Consider the following 23,204-nt stretch of genomic DNA (forward strand, 5'->3'; position numbering starts at 1 on the left):
ATTATATGTAGGTGAGACTTTGAACAAAAAATCAGCAAAATTTGGTTATATGAAATTACATTACATTTCTGCCCTATATTTCTTATTCATATTCTGTTTTAATTAGATGATTAAATTGGTAATTTTGTAAAATTTTAGTTGACAATGAGTGTTTTATTAATTTATAAAAATTAGAAGAAAAAAAAAATCCTCAGTGGGTTTGAAAAGCAAAATAAATATAAAAAAATGAAAAATCAGCAGCTGTAGACAACTTATTAATGTCTTTTAAGCTCAGGAAAAAAAAATACTATCTCTCTCTCTAAAAGCGTCGATTCACTTCTTCCTTTCAATTGCAACAAAACACACAAAATCCTCATAATCCAATCCTCTTTACGTCGTTGATTTCTAGGGATTTTGTTTTTCCGAGCTATTTCACTGTGCAATCAGAAGTACTCCATCAAATTATCGTCGAGATTCGTGCCAGATTCCGAGTGGGTTCAGCTCGGATTTTGCAGCTCCTGAAAAATTTCAGTGAGTATTGTTTTGTTTGTTATGTAAGCTTAGTAAATTACTCATTTTTTTGAGTTATTTAGTTGTTTGTTGATTCTGTGTGAGTGTATAAGTTGCAAGTAGATCTGTGTTGCGAGCTTGTGGTAGTGAGCAATTTGGGATCGAAACTTTTTGTTTGGTTCCCGAGAAAATTGGAGAAAGAAAGCGAAAGGGAAAATTTGAATGTTGTTGCCGTTATTTTGGGTTCTGGGTTTTGAAATTTGAGGCAGTAGGTCCGTTGTGCATGTTGAAGTCAGAGTCTTTGTGTTGCTTTTACATGACCCAATTTATCAAGGTTTGGATTCGAAATTATGGGTTTCATTTTGCTCTTTGCTTCGTTTTCCCGGGAACCAAACAAAGGTTAAAATTTGGGGATTGGAAAGAGGTGGGTGATTGCTAATTTAACTTAGTTCATTGATATTATGTTGCACTGTAAAATCTAATGATTCACATGTGTTGAGTTCACTGAGTGTCGTTTGAAGCGGGTTTGTGAGTATGGCGCGAGTATGTGATATAGGCATATTCCTATGATCTACCAAATTTCAGACCTTTACGATTTAGGTGCTAGTGTCCTTTACTTAATTCTGGTTGTTTTGCAGCATATCTTTTGTGCCATTAACTTAACTTAGAGATCCTTGAAATAGAGTTACTGACATGCAGCCTTTATCCCTGCAGGTTTTAATTATGTGCTGAATTGAACTCGTGTAACTGATTGGTAACCCCATGTAATGGTGTTATGCAGTTAAGTTATACTACTGGAATGAACTAGCTTTGAAGTACTTTCCCTTGGATTCTGTAAACCTATTATGAGAAATATGCCTTCATGGTGGGGGAAGTCGTCGTCCAAAGAAGCAAAGAAGAAGGCAGGAAAGGAAAGTTTTATTGACTCTTTACATCGGAAATTTAATTTTTCTTCAGAGAGTAGATTGAATAGTAGATCAGGAGGGTCTCGAAGAAATTGCAATGATACAATTTCGGAAAAAGGATGTCAATCCCCTATAGAATCAATATCTCCTTCGCCCTCAAAAAATGTTTCCAGATGTCAAAGTTTTGCTGAAAGGACTAATGCGCAACCACTTCCGCTTCCTGGTCTACATGTTGCTCATGTTGCTCGTACAGATTCTGGAATTAGTATATCAACAAAACCAAGATCGGAAAAAGGCTCTAAGCCATTATCGTTTCTACCTCTGCCGAGACCTGCATGCATCGGTAGCAGGTCAAATCGTACAGACGTAGATGGAGACATGGTCACTGATTCAGTCTTTAGTGAGAGCTCTGTTGATAGTGACGATCCAGCTGACTCATCATGCCATCATAGCCCTCAGGCAACTGATGACAATGGTACTAGAACAGCTGCTGGCAGCCCTTGCAGGTGAGCTTTCATTTATTGCACATGCCATTATGGTACTAGTATGCATGTTTTTTTATATGCATGAATGTGCATGATTTACTTGTAATTCTTTTAGCTTGCTCATCCCTGACAATTTTCTGCACTTTTTATGAAGTGTGATGCTCAAGGATCAGTCATTCAATGTTGCTCCAGTACACTCAAGAGAGCCAAAAAAACCAGCTAACATTTTTTTCAATAATCATGTTTCCTCCACATCGCCTAAGCGGAGGCAACTAGGCAGCCATGTGCCAAACCTACAAGTTCCTTATAATGGAACTGTCTGCAGTGCTCCCGACAGCTCAATGTCAAGTCCTTCTAGAAGCCCAATGAGAGCATTTGGCACTGAGCAAGTCGTGAACTCTGCTTTCTGGGCTGCAAAGACTTATCCAGATGTCACTCTACTTGGCTCTGGCCACTGCTCCAGTCCAGGTTCGGGTCACAATTCTGGACATAATTCAATGGGAGGAGATATGTCTGGACAGTTGTTTTGGCAGCAAAGCAGGGGTAGCCCTGAGTATTCTCCGGTACCTAGTCCCAGAATGACAAGCCCAGGCCCAGGCTCAAGAATTCATAGTGGTGCTGTTACGCCTACCCATCCTAGAGCAGGAGGGACTCCCAATGAGACGCAGACAAGCTGGGCTGATGATGGGAAACAACAAAGTCACCGTTTGCCTCTTCCCCCTGTGAATGCTTCCCCTTTGTCTCATTCAAATTCAGCAGCAACATCTCCTTCTGTGCCACGAAGTCCAGGAAGGGCAGAGAACCCACCAAGCCCTGGTTCACGCTGGAAAAAGGGAAAGCTGCTGGGTAGAGGGACTTTTGGACATGTTTATGTTGGTTTTAATAGGTAGATACCCAAATCTCTCTCTCTCTCTCTCTCTCTCTCTCTCTCTCTCTCTCTCTCTCTCTCGCTCTCTCAACCAAGCAAACATATATCTAAGTACGTAGCAGTTAATACTCTAAAGTATAAAACTTCAAAGTCCTGCCTTCAAACTTGCTTGATGGTTTGGCCAAGTGTAGGAAAAAAAATATCCATTTATCTCACATGTAGCTTGTAAATTAGTTTCTCTCATAGGTTGCTTGCATGCGAAGTTTATGCCTATCTGATTTTACATTACCGACTTGTTCAGTGAAAGTGGTGAAATGTGTGCGATGAAGGAGGTCACATTATTTTCTGATGATGCAAAGTCTAAGGAAAGCGCTAAGCAATTAAATCAGGTATCATCCTGTTGTTTTAGTTTTCAAGTTCCTTCCTTGGACAAGTTATATGCTTTCCTTCATTTATTTGACTTTTATGTTGTGACGTTTTGACAGGAAATTGCTTTATTGAGCCGTTTACGGCACCCCAACATTGTGCAATATTATGGGTCTGAATCAGTAAGTCTTTTGTCCATGTTGTATTATTCACAGTATGCATTTAAATACCGATTTTCATTTGTCATGTTTGTCGATAACACATTTCTTAGTTATGAGTCTGAAGCTTAATCTCTGCATATTGGGTAGTTGTGCAATATTATGGGTCAAAAGTAACTTTTACTTGAAGATTCAAGCAACCACTATAATCTATGCTGATTCATTCCTATAACAGGTTGATGACAAGCTATATATATATTTGGAGTATGTATCTGGTGGATCCATATATAAACTTCTCCAAGACTATGGGCAATTTGGCGAACTAGCAATTCGTAGTTATACTAAGCAAATCTTGTCGGGGCTGGCGTATTTACATGCTAAAAACACTGTCCACAGGTGAAATTCGTTACCTATTCTTTGTCAAGTACTTTGAAGCATAAATTCAACTGTCATAATATACTATCGCGATGTATTTACTGAACATTAAGCATCTTTCATGTTCAGGGATATTAAAGGGGCAAATATACTCGTAGACCCAAATGGACGTGTCAAGTTGGCAGACTTTGGGATGGCTAAGCATGTAAACGCATGCATACTTAATCTTGATATGATTTAAAGAATATGACATGATAATGCAAACCATAACCGACTATTGCATAAACAATTCTGTTTCCCTTCTCTCCTAATCTAAATGCATGTAAAGCAGAGTCATACTTATCTTGTGTGCTTTGCAGATCACTGGGCAGTCATGTCCATTATCATTTAAGGGAAGCCCTTACTGGATGGCACCTGAGGTTAGGTTGCTTCTAGTTTTTGTATATTTTCTCCTCCATGGCATGCTTCTTGATGGTTTTACTTAAGTCTTCATTTCGGTCGCTTGCCCAGGTTATAAAGAACTCAAGTGGTGCCAACCTTGCTGTAGATATATGGAGTCTTGGGTGCACTGTTTTGGAAATGGCTACAACAAAACCACCTTGGAGCCAGTATGAAGGGGTAATAATTTAGATCTACAAACGAATGCTTGTGTACATTTATTTATTTATTGGATGTAGGGCAGGGGATTATAAGAATTTGAGACTGAGATCATATAGGCTAATTCAAGTATTCTTTGCATTGTGTAATATTGTCCTTTTTGTGTTTAAAAGGTTGCTGCCATGTTTAAGATTGGGAATAGCAAGGAACTTCCAGCAATTCCAGATAGCCTCTTGGATGATGGAAAGGATTTCATAAGGCAATGCTTACAGAGAAATCCACTCCATCGTCCTACAGCTGCCCAGCTTTTGGAGCATCCTTTTGTGAAATATGCTGCGCCTTTGGAAAGATCTATGTTGGGCCTTGAGCCTTCTGATCCACCCTCTGGGATTACAAATGGAGTGAAAGCACTGGTATGAATTTCGTTTTTACCACAGATGTAAAATTGGTGTCTTGTGGTGTTGGTAGTTTGTAATCATTTTTTATTTATGTTTGAGCATAGTGCATGCTATCAGGTTCTATACCTGTTATTTCCTCAATGTGCGCAAAGAACTCGTGATAATCAGTTACAACGAAATAGTAAGGTTGTCAGTACCATTAGTTCACATTACAACCCGACCCAGTCCCTATATCTGGAGACAAGACAATACAGATGTTGAAATCTCTCTGTTTTAGTGTCTCTATATATGGATTGAAAATCTTTCCTAGTGTTGTGTATCATCAAGTATAAACACATTTATGATATCCTTTATTGGACTTTGATGAAGCAGCTGTTATATGCACGGGTCCTCTTCTCGCCTCTTATTTTATCTGTTGTGTTTTATTGATCATTGTCAGGGTATTGGGCAAGGGAGGAATTTCTCCAACTTGGATTCAGATAGGCTTGCAATTCATTCATCTAGACATTCAAAAACTAATAACCATACCAGGTCAGTCTCTCTCTCTCTCTCTCTCTCTCTCACACACACACACACACACACATATTTATATATCCATCTATCTTTATGTTTCTCTCTGTTGATGCATACGACAACATTTTGATATTAAGATTTTGGTTTGATCTTTATTTGCCTTAACTGCAGTGAGATCCATATTCCAAGGAATATATCATGCCCCGTCTCACCCATTGGAAGCCCTCTGTTGCACTCAAGGTCACCACCACGCCTAAATGGAAGAATGTCACCTTCCCCTATATCTAGCCCACGGACTACTTCGGGCTCATCCACGCCTCTCACAGGTGGCAGTGGTGCCATTACATTTATTCACATGAACCAGCCCATCAACTTGCAAGAGGGTTTTGGAGGCATTTCAAAACCCTCGAATGGTCTCTATGTCAATGGGCCCTCCTCCTATCATGATTCATGTCCTGACATGTTTCGAGGGAAGCAGCCAGGGTCTCATATCTTCTCAGAACTGATGCCTTGTGAAAATGATGTTCTGGGAAAGCAGTTTGTAAGGCCTGCCAAAGCGGAGCAGTCCGATGGACAGTCAGTTTTAGCTGATCGCGTGTCTCGCCAACTCCTTAAGGATCATGTTAAAATGAACCTGAAACTGGATTTAAGCCCCAACTCTCCTTTGCCGAACCGCACAAATGGTGTCTTAACTTATTTTGATGGACCCACCAATCAGTTCAAGCTCTCAAGTTAATCAGACCATTTTGGATATACTGGATCAACCTATCCCTCATGTTGGACTGCGAAGGAGAGTATGTTTTGTACAATAAGAACTGTGGAATAATGTTGAAGCTCCGGAAAGTTAGTGGCTGGAAGCAGACAACTCTTTTTGCATGGCTTAGTGTTCAGCTCATAACATCCGGTAAGCTAAGCCATGAGATGGGAATGATTCCGGAATTATGCATATCGAGCTCACATCCTGACAACATAACACTCTTGTAGTACATAGAACGTGATGCGGTTTAGACTTGTTGGAAGTTTGAGTGCTTGACTGATTGGGGCTATGAAATATGCTTGATTTTGGTCCACGAGGATGGCTTCTGATGATCCGATCCATTGCAGTTCCCCTGGTAAGGAAGAAACTCACGGCAGCAAGAATTTGTATATTTTCTGAGATGTTCATATAGAGAAAAGAAAGGCTAAGAGGCAAATACTATTTAGCTTTGGAACAATTTTTTGGGTCTGAAACTGCTGTACAGAAGATTGGCGACTAGCCGGGGACCGGACTTGTTAACGGAATAGTCAGCCGGAGATTTTTGAAGCCTGCTCGTTCTGTTTTCTGCACTGATTTATTGTGGGCTCATGTAACATTGTATAATTCTGTCTTGTACTACCTGTTTTGTTGTATCGTCATCATGTATGTACTGTACATCATCACTCAACTGAAATGAAGAAATCTAACTGCCCGGTTCTCTCTTATCCCTCTTCAATTTTTCCGGTCTTTTCGTAACGAATGTTGTGAATTTGTCATCCGTCCTTCCAGGAGCGGGAGACTTAATTAATCGAGATTCAGAAGATGAAATTTCACCCCGACCATCAATAGGTTTAGCCAGTGCATTTATAACACAACCTAAAAAAGCCTCACTTACTGGTATCTGAGCAATTCTTCCTAAACGACAGGATTTTTGTTTCGAAGATGAAATTTCTGAACTTGCTACAAAGATATCAAACAAAAAGCAATCTCGAATCAAAACCACGATGTTTCAAGCAGAAAGGGAGTTTATTCACCTTCAAGCAATACTCTTCAACTTCTGATTCACAACATTATTGGATACTATCATTCACCTTGTAAACTTTTCAGCCTCAAAGTGGCTCTCTCTCTCTCTCTCTCTCTCTCTCTCTCTCTCTCTCTCTCATTTAGTCAAATCCATGGTGAAATCCCATAGCTTCTTTCCCATCTCCACATCTTGCCCTCGTGGAGTTGTCTTGGATAGGTTACTATCGGCAAAATATTTGCCGGTCACCCCCTTGACTTGCGGATGCAGTGCCAGGTAGCACGTCGTTGCTGCTCCCTGCAATCGACAAAGTTTATAAAAAACGGGATTCTACATTTGAAAGAGAGTTTTTGAAATTCATCACACTTTGATTTAGTTTCACTGTCATTTATTTGGTCTGCAAGTTCAACCAGAGGTAACTTACCTGCTGAACATTTTTAAGCAAAACTCTACCAAGCACGTTAACAAGCCCTGCACCAAACCAGAAGAGCAAACATCTGAAACTAAGCACATACTTGCCTTCTACAGCGTAAAATGTATCCGAACATCAGCTATAAACTCACATTTAGTGAAGTGATTACCGTTAATAGCGCTGTTATAACGGAAAAGATTGGTAGCAATTACACCAGGGTGAAGTGAGTTTGCTGTTATATCTGCCCCTTGTTCCTGTGTTCAAGAAACAATCACAAATAACAGCGTTCATGGATTAGAGAAAGAACTATGAAATTAATCGTAAAAAGTTGCTTGAAAGTTTGCAATGCGATTTCAAGAGGCCATTCATCAACTCCGAAATCATTGAAATATTGTCGAATTCATTTTACTCGGGTCCTGGGAGAAGACGATACACCTTTAAACGTCTTGCAAGCTCGTTAGCATGCAAAATGTTAGCAAGCTTTGATTGGCCGTATGCAAGATAACTTCTGTACCTGCAGATAGGCAGTCACAAACTCAGATTAAACTTATATCGAACTCTCCTTTCAGCGTATGCTACAAAGAAAAAGGGAAACGCAGTGCACAAATATACAATCTCAAAGATAAGGATTGTCTCAATGTTACCCTGCTTGGTCGTTAATCTTATCAAAACGAATTCCTTCAGGATATGGAAAGCGGTGAGCTTCTGAGGACACATTTACAATTCTCCCTTGTTTGCTGCTTTTGCGTGCTGTTTTCTTCATAGTATCCAACAAAAGGTCTGTCAAAAGAAAATGACCTGCAAAATCACAAAACGTTCAGCGAATTAGGGCAGCCTAAAACTGACAACACTTTCGTAGTCAGATTTACGGTCTAACAAATGCAACATACCTGCGTGGTTTGTCGCGAACTGAAGTTCGATTTTGTCCTTAGAAAGCAAGAAAGGGGTTGCCATAACTCCTGCATTGTTACTTCATGATAAAACAAGTACAATTACCAACTAAGCCTGCTCAAGAGACACACAGGAGTTCTATTGGACATGATGAGACAATGTGAAAGAACAACTTCTGCAATTTTCTATCCATTTTCTTACATTAGGATGTTGAGAGGAAGCCCGGAGGAATTGAAATCCGATGCGAATTTTCTCACGGATGATAAGGAAGTGAGATCCATTTCCATGGTATCAACTTTGGCAGTGGGAATTTGCTTCACTATTGCTTCTCTTACATCTTTACCGGCAGCCACATTCCTCACTGCCATAACCACATGGGCACCGCGCAGTGCAAGAACGCGTGCAGTTTCGGTGCCAATACCACTCGATGCTCCTGCAACAAAAATATGCAGAGCCAAAGAAAATTTTACCATAAGAACATGGAATAACTCTAACAGCTGCGCATCCTTAGAATATATACACACGTATATATCCTAAAGGCAAAACAAACCCAGTAAAGGGGAACCCAAACCAACAAGACTCTAAGGATCGGAAACTCGGCGGAACGTCCATATACCCAGTCTTACTATTGCTTTGCGAAGATGCTATTTTCACGACTTCAACCCATGACCTTTCAGTTAAAAAGAGTAACATTTTCGTTTCGCCAAGGCTCGGTGTCAAAACAAACCCAGTAATCATAGTATAATATTGGATTTGTTTAATGAAAACTGCAGGTTAATCCCAGTGACCACAGATTTTGATTGAAAAGTTCAAATTTTGGTGCAAAAGATCAGATTGTTGATAACAGTCGAATAACATGGAGCAAGAAATGGACCCCACAATACAAAACTACATATTAAATTAACCACCATGCAGAATTCTATTAAGTTATCCAATCAAATTCAACCTTCGACGCAAGGGCAAAATAACAGTTGAGAAAAATCTACGTATTACCAAAACGAAGAAGAAAATGGAAATTCCCTCACCTGTAACAATGGCGGTGAGACCAGTGGCATCAATCCCTTGAGTAACTTCTTCTGCTGTGGAAGACGACGAGAACCCGGATGGGCCTTTTCCTCTAAAGAACCACATCCTCTCTGTCTCTGCACGCAAAGAGATGAGAAAGTGTGACTTTTTACTGACAGTTTTGGTGAAGTTCTTATATTTGCTCTGGTGGTGGTGGTTGCGCGCGGGGAGCCTCTTTAGCCTGTTATGACGTCCTCCTCAATTTTGAATGATCACAAAGTTTGGAATGGTCAATTTAATTATCATGGATATTTCTTTTTTCTTTAAGTGAGATATATGAGGTTTGATTCTCGTCAAATGTTAATTTGAACTACATTATTGCTAGCTCATTTGAACCACATTACTGCTCGTTCATTGTGAGGTTAGGTCCGCTCTCGACCTCTTTAATAAATAATATTGTTTGTTAAAATAAAAAAAAAAACCAAAAATATCATCACCGCCTTATTCATGTACCGTTTCTTCAATATGCATTTAAGCACATTGATTACACCAAAGTGATAAGATCGAAATGAATTTTGTTGTTTATGATTTGTTTATTTGGGTTTATCTTGTGATTTGAGTTTAATCTTTTTTGAGCAAACTTCAATGCGTTGTATATGGTTGTTATTTATTGACATAGCTTGTTGAGATTGTTTGATACCGTGACATTTTTAGTAGGTTGGATATGGTTCAGTTCGTACCAGATCATCTTTAAAAGTGAAAACAAACTAATAAGATTTATTCAGTTTGGTTCGTTCCAATTCTTGTAAAAAATTTAGACAAACAAACCAAGCTGAAGATTGGACGTGTCTATTTTCGATTCCAGACTCTAGGATTTTCTTCTCAAAATAAATCTAGATCAATTATCGGCCAACACTGGTACTATGTCAAATTTTAAAGAGACGTACTTTTCCACAACTTACATTTTAAGATCTACATAACAAGACATGTATAATGTTTTTTCAAAAAATATTTCAATAAAATTAATAGTAAAATTATTTAACATTAGTTGTATTTAATTCTGTCAAATTTTCGGTGCAAGACTTTACATTATTCAACAAAAAGCATCTACAAAAATTGAGTATGTACAAGGGGAAACATCATTGTGGGCCGATGAGTGGCCCATATTAGCTGCTTGTCGTGGCCCATTTAACCAAAACCTCGCCCAACCCACGTTGTACTGGACATCTCACAACCCGACCCGATCAAACGCCAACCGGGCCAAATCCCCTCCTCCACCCAAAAGTCCGAAACCCTAACTATCAGCACGTGCGAGGGCGCCTCCTTCTTCGATAGAGTCACGTGCCGAACACAACCGCACACAGACAGACTCCAAATCGTGATAGCTAGTAGAGAAATGATACAGGAACACACAGAAAGAGCAGAACAGAAAGCCTTCCAGAAACCCTAGCTCCCCACCCCCAAATCTCCCACATCTCCCAATTTTCCATGCATTTCAGCTCGTATTTGAGGTACGCTCACCGCCCTTTCTCCAATTGAAAATTTTCATATGGTATTGATTTATGCATGCAACTTTTGCTAATTGTATTTTCCCCAATTCAGGATTGTGAAATCGATAGAATTTTTTTTATAGGATTGTGGTTTGATTTTTTTTTCATATAAATAAACCCTAAATTTAATGTGTATAGAAATATTACTGTTGATGAGGATTTTGTTAGTTGTGAGGTGGAATTATCAACAATGGAAGTTAAAGATTTTTACTTGATGGGAAATGGAAACTGGGTTGGATTCTGAAAACCATTTGGCATGGTTTATAATCTGAAATGTCGTTTGAATTTCCCGGAATTCGGATTTTCGGTTTCCTAGCAAATGGCAACCATTTGACATGGTTTGTAATCTCACATCTTATTGGCCAGCTAACCCAACTGTTTCTTAACTTTTTCAATTTTTTTTTGCTGATTACTCAACCAATTGGTTGCATTACATTTTTCTCTTTTCGTGCTTATTTCATATGGGCTCATGGAGATTGAAGAACTCAATAGATAAGCTTCCAAGTTGTGTCCTTTGCACATATTGCCCCTTTGTTTCTTTCGGCAGACTCGAATACTACATTGAGTTCTGAATGTTGGTTTATGCATATTAAGTGCTATTTTGTATTGTATTTATCATTGAATCTTTAATATGTTCGTGTGGTGTTGAGTATTGAGCTTTGTGCTGCTAGTGTGAAACTCAGTTTTTCTCAACTTTCCCAACCTCCTAGATGGTTCTAGATGGGCTATTCATAAATTGTATGTTGTATGAGAATTTAAGGGTATAAAGTGAATAAGAACAAGTGAAAACCAATACAATTGGAACATACTGTCATGGCCAAGCCGATCTGCTCCCTTAGGTAACAACCAGTCTATCTGCTCGTCAATATCGCTCATGCATTGTAATATTTTCTCATCTTTCTTTCCCCTTTATGCACACAGATATATTGAGAAGCTCCAGTGAAATCCTCCATAAATATACTTCCTCCTTTTCTTGTTATATTACAGTTACCGCTGTTAACTGTTATAGTTGAATTAGAATAAATAATTAATGAGAACGTTTGTCTTGGAATTTGAGGCCTATCATCTCTTGTTTGTTCCCCATATCTTATTGTGTTTTACCTTGAATACAGGAAAAATATTTGATAAAGCTCTCCAGATAAGAATGCTAATACACATTTTGTTGGGATTCAAGATTGTATCATTTTGGGAAGCACTGATAACTATTTTGTGCATAGTTAATCAAGTCAAGCTTTTGAATAAGGAAAAGGTCCATTTTCCCTGTAACTCCTTGTTTTAGTGGAGGTAAAAGGTGGTTTCTACTTCACCTCGTCTGACAGTTAGTTGTGGTGTCGCTGTCAAATGTCAGAAGGTGTCATGGCGGTTGTCAAACCTGAGGTATGCTACTTCATTGTCTGATGAATTACAAATGGTAATTTAGATAAGTTAGATTATTTACATTTTGTTTTCACAGTTTATGATTTCAGCAGCACATGTATATTTAAGGGTCCTTTGTCACTTGAGTATGATGGGAAATGTATAGGTATAGATTCATGGTAAAAAAATTAGTTTTTTTCTGGATGAACTCTTGGTAGAATCTATGGAGAATTGTAGTTTCTTTGGTAGCCAGGGCTTGTGCATAATGGTCGGAATAAGTTTCTTCTTCAAGTGGTATTTCATGTTAGGAGATTTGAATATTAATTATTAAGGGGTTCAGCAGTGTAGAAATGAAATATAAGCTAGTGACTAGGACTGCTACACCTATGGTTATTGGTTCTGTGGGTTGCATATGTGGTAGTTCAAGCTAAGATTGATATAGGAGTGCTAGTTGTGTTTCTCTTTTGAATCCCTTCTAAATTTTCCTTATGTTTGTGCAAATAGATGAAATCTTACATCTGGCTTCAAACTGCTGACGGCTCAATCCAACAAGTAGAAGAAGAGGTTGCCATGTTCTGTCCCATGATATGCCGAGAAATATTGCAAACAGGAATGGGATCTTCTAAAAACTATGCTATATCACTTCCTCAACGAGTTAATCCTGCCATTTTGGGCTTAATACTCGACTACTGTCGGTTTCATCAAGTACCTGGTCGCTCTAATAAGGTCTGATATATGATTCTACCACTTGTAGTTTCTTTTTCTGTTCTTACATGATGTTAATTTCCAATTGGCAATCAACAGTGAGAAGCTTATATAAAAGTAAAAAACTTGGAGAAAGTATTGTTACCCCTTATGTGGTCCAAAAAGGGGTGGTTTTGATAGTCTTTTATCCATCTTCATCATGTATATGGTCAAGTCAGAAGTAATCTATGTGTTTGATAGTATTGTTATCATGTGTAGGAGCGCAAAATTTTTGATGAGAAATTTATTCGAATGGATACAAAAAAGTTATGCGAGTTGACATCCGCTGCTGACAGCCTCCAATTGAAGCCTTTGGTTGATCTCACCAGCCGAGCACTTGCTCGAATTATTGAAGGAAAAACACCCGAGGAGATACGCGAGACATTTCATTTACCTGATGACCTCACAGAGGTTTGTTACTATCGAAGGTTATTGGCTTTTTTTTCTTCCATCCATGGTTTTCATGTATATATGGTTATTCAGGAGGAGAAGTTGGAACCTCTGAGGAACATAACTGATGATCCACGTATCCGGCTTCTTAATCGGTTATATGCTAAAAAGAGGAAAGAATTAAAAGAGAGAGAGAAACTGAAGGTGCTTACTTTTACTTGAAGAGTTTGAAGCCTTTACCATATGTTTAATGCAATATATGTGGTAAATTTATATACCACAATGTTTATTACTTGAGTTGTGTGCAAAGTACACACAAATGTAATGATGCAGTTGGAGGGTTGAAGCATTAAAGCCTGTGCATATATGATCGCGTTAATAGAAATTTATTTATTTGTTTCAGAATGTTGAGGCTGAGGAGGAGCGTGTTGATGAGCGTTCAGTTGATGATCTCTTGACATTTATAAATGGTGGAAATAGAGGTATGATTCAGAAATTATTTCTCTTTATCCTGGTTTTCTGCCTTTGTTCTCACACATTGATTTTTTTTTTTTTTCCAACTTTTGCTGTTTGAAGTTGTATGCTTGGCTCTCAAATTCTTAATGGATAATTTTTTTAAGGGATTTTACTTCCAAAGGACCACTCTGTTGAACGTTATTGGCATCCCTACTTTTGCTCCATGGCCAAGGAGCAGATTTTTTTTTTTTTTTTTTTTTTTTAAGGTTTACATAGTTTTTTATAGGTACTTCGGTCAGTAGATTCAGTATCATGGATACTTAATGAAGTATCATCTACTCTCAACTTACTAGAATCTGATACACTCTGCAGAAGCAAAGGGGATTAAGACCAATAAGAATAAAAAGAAAAATCGAAGAAGAAAAGATCATCCAAAAGATTCTTCAACCAATGTAAATGGACATAATAAGGTTGGTACTTCTTTCTCTCGCTCATCACAGCACACGCTTATGTATGTTCGTGTATATAGTATGCTAGTGAATTTTTCCTGCATGTGTCAGAACTTGTTTGTGAATTCTCTGTCTTTATCTACATTTCTAGGACTTGGATGCACTTTCTTCTGCTTCCCACGATGGTGACATAATCAATGTTGAGTTGTCGTCTCCCAGTTCTTCAAAGTTGCAAGATTCTACGTCTGTTACCTTTTCACCAAAGCTTGACTTTGATGATGGTGATTTGGATGATGATTTAGATCCTGCCATGAAGGAAGAGCTTGACAGGTAATATTTGTAGAGCATATTAAAAAGAATGATTTCAATGCTAATATTTAACTGTTTATATGAATTATGCTGACCATTGTCTCAACATACACGGAAATTACTCTCTGCCCCTGTTAAATATCCCCTTCCACGGTTACTCAGTCGAATCTACAGATTTTTATGATTATTGCAAGACTGTTTGTCTTATATTCCTTTATATTATATGCTTTATGTAGGGAAGTGGAGGATTTTGCACGCAGATTAAATTCAGATTGGCCAGAAAGGATGCAGGAAATTTTATCTTTAGGTCAAGAGAGGAGACTTGCACCAATAAATATCAACGGCAATGGCTCTGCACATGGATATAAAAGTATGTCCCAATACATCCTCTGATATCGAGAGTGATTGAGTGAGTGGGAGACTAGGTTGGGTGCAAATTGGTTAGACTGACAGAGTTACCGGGTGATTTGCAGGTTTGGACAGGAGATAATGATCTACTAGAGAGTGCTATTTAATGAGAATGTCCAGCAGTTTGAGTGATTGGAACAGATGCTACCGATGGGGTTCGCTGCTGCACAAGCTTAGAAGAGAGAGCAGTGTTTTTGGTGTTGCCGGCATGTGAGTATATTTGTTTGATTTTTCCATCACCAAATGCAATTTTCGTTCTATGGGCATCTTCCATTTCGAAGAAAGGAAACGAACAGATGTCAAAAAAAAAAAAGAGAGGAACTCAGAGGCTACATTAGGGAGCATAGTTTTCCTCATTGGTTTATGTTCTCTTTTGTGGCTGTTTATTCGGAGCATACGTTGCTCTGTTTTTCTCCTTGAGCTGCCATTGATGGCGGCTGCCTCCTGTACTTACTTGAAACGATGCCGAATTTTGCAGATGTACCTTTTCTTTTTCATTTCATATATAAGGCCCCATTTGGCTTTTGTAGAGTCTTGCAAGAAGTTGCAAGTGCTTTCAGTTGATGTAATGAAATTGAAATGAAAAATAAAGGTTATTTCAAAAACCTTGTACAATATGGTCGTTTTGAATATGTTGGAAAGCCATATATCATCTTTAGGTTCACAGAGCGGATTCAATGACAGTGAAGAACTTGCATGCACCCATTTCATGAAACCATTTCGTGAAATCAGTTTCTCATATGTAAGGTTGTGAACACGAGCCCTTAGAAATTGATGCATGCAAGTTTTTCTTCGTTTGGGGTCGTTATAAAAAAACATTTACGCACCAATGCCTTTCCAAGTGGTTAGGACAAATTTCAGGCCTGTATTTCAGACAGAACATTCTGAATTCAATTTTTGACGTTGGTAAATCACACGATCGTGGTTAGGAGAAGGCTGAAATACCGTTTTCTGATCCTAAATGCGTGGACTGTCATGGCGAAGTCAACTGCTGATCCCCATTTTTAAAAAGAAAGAGACAAAGTAGTATTCATTAAATTCACATTCTTCTCTAATCAAATTCACATTATATGCAGATCTTTTATTCATTTATTTTTCTTCTGACATTAAGAAACGAAAAGGAAAACAAAGAAGAAGAAATTAGTACATTGAAGATCAATGATCTTTCAGTTTATGGGCGGAGTAGTACTTCTTGAAAGCCCTAGGAAGATAGACAGGCAGCAAGAACCCAAATAAATTGAAGCACCAAAACGCCATATTAGCAATGGCAAGCCCTCTCCCCACATATAATCTTTTTGCAGATCCACCGTACTCCTCATGCTCCTTGGAAAACTCACTCCTCAGCCAATCCACAATGGTGAAAATCCGCCTGGAATTGTAGAAAACCGGCACGAAGACACGTATGGGCGTCGAAAACCGGTCGGCAAAAGCCATTCCTTCCATGAACACCTGACTGGCAAGAAGAAAAACGTGCGGGGAAGCAGCGCTGATGCCTTGTTTATCGCCTTCGAAAATGCCCTCCAAAATGTAGGCAATGGGGAGCAGAAGGCCGATGACGGCGCCGGTCAGGACGTAGAGGCGGAGGACTTTGTTTTGGGGGTTGAAAACCGTGGGGTCTCTGGAGGAACCGAGGATGGGGAAAGCAACTTTGGAGATGATGTGCATGTAGATCACGGAGAAGAAGACGAAGGCGAAGTCTTGGGGGCTTACCATGCCGCTGGCGGAGAGGACGACGACGACGGCGAGGGCGTTGAGCTGCCGGAAGGAGAACAGACCGCCACCGGCTTTGCGCGGAGAGGCGGTGGCGGTGGCGGTGGAGTGTGAAGTTGGGGACTTTTGGTGGGAGCTGAGTTTTGAGGAGGTTTCGTCGTTGTGTTCTTTGAATTCATGTTCTTGTTCTTTGGGGAGGCTGATGTCACCGCAGGTTGGACCAACCCCACCTGACATTTTTTTCTGCGTTTCTGTTGATTAAACAGAGTAGGGTTAGGCTTAGGCTTAGGGTTAGGGTTTGGTTGCAGAGAGAGAGTTGTGAGAGAGTGGAGAAGGTTAGATAGAGAGTTAAAGACGAAGAGATGGGGAGAAAAGGAAGAAGATAGGGTAAAAGGCATAAGGTGGGGAGGGTGGACAGGTGGCAGTGTAATAGGGATTTCAGGAAACAGGTTTTGGTGACAGGAGAGGGAGTGGACATGATTTTATATCTTAAATGCTTTTGTCCAAGTCAAAGTGGCTGAGCCGTAGACAATCAAGTGAAATTCAATCCACGAAATAATTTGATTTATGGATGGCATTGTTGTGGTAAAGATCGAGCATGCCAGCACTGTTAATTATAAAAACAAAATTTGTTGTAATATACATTAGTACCAGAAGGATATGGATGGACCGGATACACACGGCTACTGTAACGTCTTGATTCAATAACACAAAATTACGTATAGTTAGATTAACACGTGACATTATGATTACTTGGTGGTGACTAATATGATTTCTCGTTAAGCTAAAAACCAAAAAGCGAGGTTAATAGGTGTGCAATAAGAGGGCCGGGGAGGTGTAATCTTCTGGGCCAACTGGCTTGGCCCATGGAAATTGGTCACCTGTAGCCCATGTGGTAGCTCGAAAACAGAGGAAATTCAGTCGATTGCGAAGTTTACACAATCGAATTTGATAAAAAATATAGAGAGAATACATCACCCTTTACAACTTCAAATGCTGTAACCTGAAATGACATCACAAATGCAACCTTCACAAACCAACTCGTTTGGTCTGTCGGTCTCGTTGACGACATCATCAAGACGGTACAAACAAGGCATAGCAACAGACAATGACGGCTCAAACCAAAAAACCAAATTCATTATAGAAACTTCTGCCAAAGAGAAGAAGAATCTTACTCTCATCAATCTGCTATGACAAAGAGAAAAGGAGGGAACTATAACAAAAAAAAAAAAAAAAGAACTTATCTTCCAAAACTTTTTCTTCGATTTTCTGACAGAAGACCGCTGGTAAAACTGGACCCTTCTGCTGCTAAGAATACAATCATTGGCTAAACTGTGCACGCTGTATAACCCCCAAAAAAAGAAGAAAAACGATCTCTTTACCCTCTATTACTAGGCAACTGTGCTATGTTTCAGAATGTACTTAATCTTCACACCCTTGTCATGCTTCGTCCTGCGCCTGACTTTAGCAGCTCCAGCAGTTGGCAAATCAAATGCCTCCGCATCTACAAGCCTGTTTTCTGCATTGCCAAGAATGCTGCGTTTAGACTTCAACGAATGATTTGCTCCTACTTCACCGTCATTTTGATTGTCTGGGCATCTGGGAGGTTCAGAGTCTTGGAATAGAACCAATTCCACATGATCTGCAGCAATAGCCTCCTTCCACCCTGCACAAACAAGACATGTACTTATTGTATTGTATTTCAGGGTTAATTAACTTTAACTGGGAGCTGCTTGTACAAAAGAGAAAATAGAACAAGATGCAAAATGGAGCTGAACTCACTTTGTGCAAGAAAATCTTCTGCCGCACGGCTAGAGAAGCCCAGGCTTTGTGTTTCATCGGGGTGAGTAGAGCCGTTCCCGTTTCCATCATTATGGCCATCCACAACACACGATCTTTTACAATTTTCACTGTAAGGGCTTTGGCTGTTGCCCTTTTCAGCTACCACATTTATGTCAGATTCTTTGCTGCTATTATGAATTGGCGTAGGACCTCTTGTTCCATTCCGGCTCACTGGCCTCCAAAGCTTCACTGTTGACCGGTTTGTGCCACTCTGTACCAGATCAGGTTTATTGGTTTTATCCTGAGAATTGTCCTTTAGCATTTGACCTTTCTCCGAAGGATGGTCATCATGAACACCAGCCAGATTATTACTTTCCTGGCAAAAATTTCCAAGATTGACTGGTATAGAACCAATCAAAACCTCATGGTTCTTGATTTGATCTGGTTCAGATGCTTCTTTCTGTACTCCAGCTTTCAAACTCCCCCCATCATATTCTGGTTTAGGCTTTCGACTCCATACTCTATTGCCACTGGAAGTAGCCCTTACATCCCTGTGGTTACCGTGGTGTTGGATGGATGAATGCTTCGCTGTTTGAGAACTATGGCCATCATGAAATCCATTGGGTACACCCCGCCGTGATTTTGGAGACATGTGCCATCGAGCAACTGCACGCCGACTACCATTTCCTTGCACCAGCTGCCTTTCAACATTTGGTCCACTCGCTGAATCAACATGTCCAAAGCTAACTCCAGTCTGAGATTCGAGATCTGCATTTTCACCCGTATTTGAGAAATGGAATGGTTCAAGTGATAAGCGGGCATGATCCAGCGCATCCGAACTGGCCGTGTCAGAATCAAATGTTGCTGAAGGACTAGATGTTTCTACGAGTGGCACAGCCTCCAGAGTTTCATCAATGTTCTCCTTAACATCAACCTTCTCCCCATGTCTTTGATCCTTTTCCTTCTGTTCTTTCTGCCTAAGCTTCTTCAGCCTTTTCCTTTCCAAGAGCTCTTCTTGCCTACAGTTATTCAGAAAATAAGACCGAATAGATTATGCAACTGATAAAAAACAACAGGCAACAGATTACCCAGTCATGCTGGTCTATACTCTACAGAGTGCCGAATATAAAGAGGCACTGAAAATCCTCCCACCAACACAATAAAAAAACCGAAATGTGCTGAAAATCAAATAGAAAGGCTTGTTGTGTACCTTCTTTGAGCAGCTTCTTCTTCCTCCACTAGCAACTTCTGTAACCTCAAAGCTTCCGCATCCTTGTCAGCATGCCAGGCTTTCAACTGAGCAAAAATCACCACGAGTTTAAACATGATAAAGAGAGTAAAATCAACTGTATTAAAAAGATGGAAAGGAAACAAGAAACTTACCAATATCTGTTCCACCAGGAAGCTTGTACAAGCAACTAAGTTTTTTGATTCAAGGCCAATTTTCCCAGCCTCCCCATCAAAAACATATCTCTGCATTGATATGGCTGTCCCACACAGAAACGTCTTTTCACTTGCATCATCGAGGATAGAAAATAACTCCTGGGATGATATGGGAAACCTGGAAGGTCTAGCTTGAACAACATCCTGGATAAAAAGAAAAGAATCAAACATGTCATGTCCACTGAACAGGCAATGTGGCAGTTCATTACAATAAAAACTCATACGCAAGAAAAAGAATAATGTCTTACCAGAAGGGCAGAACCAGCCTTCAAACAAATGTGGGGCAAAGAAGAAAATCCCGGTTTCCGTATAAGAATTGTCAATGCCTTTATAATTGAAGACCCTGGAACTTCCTATAAAATATATTAAATTAGGAGATCTCCTTTAAAAACAGTTCCTTTCAAATGATTGCACTTAAGTAACAATTTCTTTGGAAAAAATGAAGCCCGCTAGAAATTAACTGGAGGAAGGGGCGAAGAACAGATCATGGTCAATTCAAAACCATGATCAGTTAGGATAAAAACACATTACTGTCCTACTTTGGTTCATGTGTGATGAATCTAAGCATTAGAGGGGAAACATTTGTCACTTAATAGTTAATACACCACATGCATACCGCGGTACATGATTAGAACTTATGATGCATGCCATAAAAACACAGGCAAGTAACAGAAAATACCTCTAAAGTCACATTATTGAATGATACAGCTTCTTTTGCCTCTTCTGGCGAGAGCTAGACAAAGACCAAACCATGGAAGGATTGAGCTGCACATACACTAAGAAGAAGTAGCCCTAACATAAAGTATTCAAAGAATAAATTGTACCTTGTCCCAAAATTCACGTAGAAGCTCCCTATTTTTAGAAGAATCCTACAAGATTTAAACAAAATAAGTATTCTGAACACGATGGACGGCAAAAGATGCTCACAGTCGCAACACACAGAAAAACAATAGACAAATTTATAACAGTTTAAAATAGAAGGGACACCTTATCAAGCTTTTTCAACCGATGGTGTACACGTATGTGTCTTCTGTAGTTGATGGATGAGAAAAACTCTCGTGGGCATTTATCACACTTTTGCATTTGCACTTTAATAGGAGAGTGCAGAGGCCAACCTGGAAGTTCTGCCAGAAGTAACATGTGCCATCAAACACTTATAACCACACTGCCTTCTTATGACATATAATACGAATATTAAAACCGGCATTGGCCATAGCAGTGGACCGAGAAAGGCAAAACAAACTCAGGATACTCCCCATTAGGTATGGCACAAAGCTCAATCTAATGGTTCACTACTTCTATAATCAAATAAAGTTGTATTTATACACTATAGTTTCCAGTACCTTGTTGATCTAAGGCATGAAGTAGCTGAATCCACGGGACTGGGCTATCCCCGGCCCTTGAGAAAGAAATAGATGGCTCTTTCGCAACTTGTCTGATGATAGTGTCAATGGAATCATTTTCCTCCCCTGATTTCATAGCATACAGAGAGTCTGAGGTCGTAGGTTTTGCAATTGACATCAGAAATACAAATCCACCAGAGCGCCAGATGTCTCTGCAAAAAATGTAGGACAAATAAAAACAAGGTAAACATCTAATGACTAAATGACATTCAATTGAACTGGATTGAGGCACAAATACGCCACATCTAAAGTGGATGTAGCAATAGAAAGCAAGCTCAGGGAAGAAAATCATCCTGTTTCATCTGCATTACAGCTAAATAGATTTATTTCCAAAACAAGTTACGTGTCTAATAAGTCCGACAATGTGCGATATTATTAAAGAAGCCACAATCATATGAAACGTGTTGTACCGAACTTAGTAATGCAAGGAGGAATTAGAACTTCCAGCCGACAAACAAAGTTCGTGTAACTTAATTATTTTCACCACAGAAACAACCACGAAAAGATCCATAGTTTAAACAATGAAGAATAACATGAAATCCGATGAAAAAGCTACCATTACAAGATAGGAAGGAACAAAAAATGTGAAAACCTACAAAATTCTATATCGTAAACATATTCTGGATTACAGATCCACCAGAAAGAATGCATAGCGAAAAGTGCCTCCGCCTCCGCATCCAACGAACATATATCCATATACTTCGTTATAGAAACATAATCATACAACGAAATTGAAATGAAATCAAGAGTAGGCGAATGAACATATGAGGGGAAATTGAAACCAATGTTAAAAGGAAGGGAAACTTCAATAAATCTCACAGAATCGGCATTCCGGAACTTGAAATCATAAACATGCAAAACCAAGATTGATCAGAGACGCTGTAAACCTCACTTAGCTAAGTTGAAATTACACCATTAACGATTTCACATACACCACAAATACATACATAAATATATATACACATAATTCGAAATCTCTAGGTTTTCTCTCCTTCATTGAACAGATACAGAGTTTTTCCAGCTATCAAACAGAGAAACAATTCAATTGAAAAAAAAAAAATCAAGACTCAAAAAGCAAGAATTCGGAGAACCTCGGAAAGGTATGGAAACACGTGATCTGTGATCGATATATGATATTATACGTATAAATGTGTGTGTGTGTGTGTGTGTGTATGGGGGAGAAGGAAGTGAGGGACTAATCGGTTTACGTACCAGTGGAGGCGCGAGCAGAGATCGGTTCAAGAACAGGGAGGACGTCGGGATATCTGCGGGAATCGGAGCAGGCGTAAGGGAGATTCGGAGTGTTTGGCGGGAAGGAAAATCGCCAAGAAAATGCAAGAAATTGACGAGCCGAAGGTGAACGGAGAGAGTGAGAGAGTTCGCAAGGAGAAAATATAAGGGCGAGAAATGGAAGAGAAGGAAGGGAACCCCTCTGCAGTATAAGGAAAAAATAAAATAAAATAAATATATTAAATGAATAAAATTGAGTTACGACATAGGAGAGGAGGACGGTAAGGGTTTGTTTCACGCGCTGAGGGAGAGAGTGAAGGGGTGGCATTGGGAATTGAGAGATTGACAGCCTTAACCCTTAAGTTGGGGAAAGGATTCTCTCCGGTTCCTTTTCTTCTAATACACCAAATTAATAGACTCATGTCATTGAAATTTGATCCAACAGCAATAAATAAAGATTCATTTTAAAAGTTATAATAATTTCAACCGTTAAATCAAATTTCAATAGCATGAATCTACTGATTTTGTGGATTAAGAGGAAGGGATTAAGAGAGGATCCCTTTCCTTAAGTTGGAGAAATTATTTAGTGTGACCGGTATACAAGGTGGTATCATCATACAAATTGTAAGATATGTGTGCTAAAAAGTTAATAACTTAAAAAATAAAAAATTTCACTACGTTTATAAAAACACACGATAAAAAGTTAATAACTTAAAAAATAAAATATTTCATTACAATAAAAAATTTCTTTTTTA

General features: G+C 39.2%; 5 protein-coding genes across 6 annotated transcripts; 2 read left to right on the forward strand and 3 right to left on the reverse strand.

The window, feature by feature from the left end:
• The first annotated feature begins 267 nt into the window (after window positions 1-267).
• Window positions 268-6,615, forward strand: LOC137720124 (mitogen-activated protein kinase kinase kinase YODA-like). The gene is made up of 12 exons (XM_068459134.1): window positions 268-510; window positions 1,204-1,900; window positions 2,034-2,765; window positions 3,049-3,136; window positions 3,233-3,295; window positions 3,507-3,667; window positions 3,776-3,851; window positions 4,006-4,065; window positions 4,157-4,264; window positions 4,417-4,656; window positions 5,081-5,172; window positions 5,326-6,615. Exons 2-12 carry the CDS (start codon window positions 1,335-1,337, stop codon window positions 5,888-5,890), a joined length of 2,751 nt encoding a protein of 916 aa, XP_068315235.1. The 5' UTR covers window positions 268-510; window positions 1,204-1,334; the 3' UTR covers window positions 5,891-6,615.
• A 127-nt stretch (window positions 6,616-6,742) lies between these two features.
• LOC137720127 (short-chain dehydrogenase TIC 32, chloroplastic-like) lies at window positions 6,743-9,459 on the reverse strand. Of its 2 annotated transcripts, none has more exons than XM_068459138.1 (8): window positions 9,240-9,459; window positions 8,416-8,647; window positions 8,214-8,293; window positions 7,968-8,121; window positions 7,759-7,837; window positions 7,493-7,577; window positions 7,336-7,382; window positions 6,743-7,208 (listed from the first exon to the last, which is right to left on the reverse strand). In XM_068459138.1, exons 1-8 carry the CDS (start codon window positions 9,343-9,345, stop codon window positions 7,050-7,052), a joined length of 942 nt encoding a protein of 313 aa, XP_068315239.1. In that variant the 5' UTR covers window positions 9,346-9,459; the 3' UTR covers window positions 6,743-7,049. The 2 variants fall into 2 exon arrangements, with proteins under 2 accessions (XP_068315239.1, XP_068315238.1); XM_068459137.1 differs by having other exon boundaries at window positions 7,475-7,577.
• A 1,130-nt stretch (window positions 9,460-10,589) lies between these two features.
• On the forward strand, window positions 10,590-15,170 carry LOC137720126 (SKP1-like protein 21). The gene is made up of 10 exons (XM_068459136.1): window positions 10,590-10,730; window positions 11,882-12,146; window positions 12,630-12,851; window positions 13,089-13,280; window positions 13,353-13,463; window positions 13,663-13,741; window positions 14,088-14,185; window positions 14,316-14,494; window positions 14,710-14,843; window positions 14,947-15,170. The coding sequence occupies exons 2-10, from the start codon at window positions 12,111-12,113 to the stop codon at window positions 14,961-14,963; spliced, it is 1,068 nt and encodes a 355-aa protein (XP_068315237.1). The 5' UTR covers window positions 10,590-10,730; window positions 11,882-12,110; the 3' UTR covers window positions 14,964-15,170.
• Window positions 15,171-15,914: 744 nt separating this feature from the next.
• Window positions 15,915-16,986, reverse strand: LOC137720128 (uncharacterized). Its single transcript, XM_068459139.1, has one exon. It carries the CDS (start codon window positions 16,826-16,828, stop codon window positions 16,037-16,039), a length of 792 nt encoding a protein of 263 aa, XP_068315240.1. The 5' UTR covers window positions 16,829-16,986; the 3' UTR covers window positions 15,915-16,036.
• A 701-nt stretch (window positions 16,987-17,687) lies between these two features.
• On the reverse strand, window positions 17,688-22,644 carry LOC137720125 (uncharacterized). Its single transcript, XM_068459135.1, has 10 exons — window positions 22,432-22,644; window positions 21,160-21,371; window positions 20,804-20,940; window positions 20,641-20,685; window positions 20,496-20,549; window positions 20,065-20,169; window positions 19,757-19,960; window positions 19,584-19,669; window positions 18,374-19,392; window positions 17,688-18,257 (listed from the first exon to the last, which is right to left on the reverse strand). The coding sequence occupies exons 2-10, from the start codon at window positions 21,335-21,337 to the stop codon at window positions 17,983-17,985; spliced, it is 2,103 nt and encodes a 700-aa protein (XP_068315236.1). The 5' UTR covers window positions 21,338-21,371; window positions 22,432-22,644; the 3' UTR covers window positions 17,688-17,982.
• Between the last annotated feature and the right edge of the window lie 560 nt (window positions 22,645-23,204).

The sequence above is a fragment of the Pyrus communis genome, chromosome 16 (genome assembly GCF_963583255.1).
Source record: "Pyrus communis chromosome 16, drPyrComm1.1, whole genome shotgun sequence".
NCBI lineage: Eukaryota > Viridiplantae > Streptophyta > Magnoliopsida > Rosales > Rosaceae > Pyrus > Pyrus communis.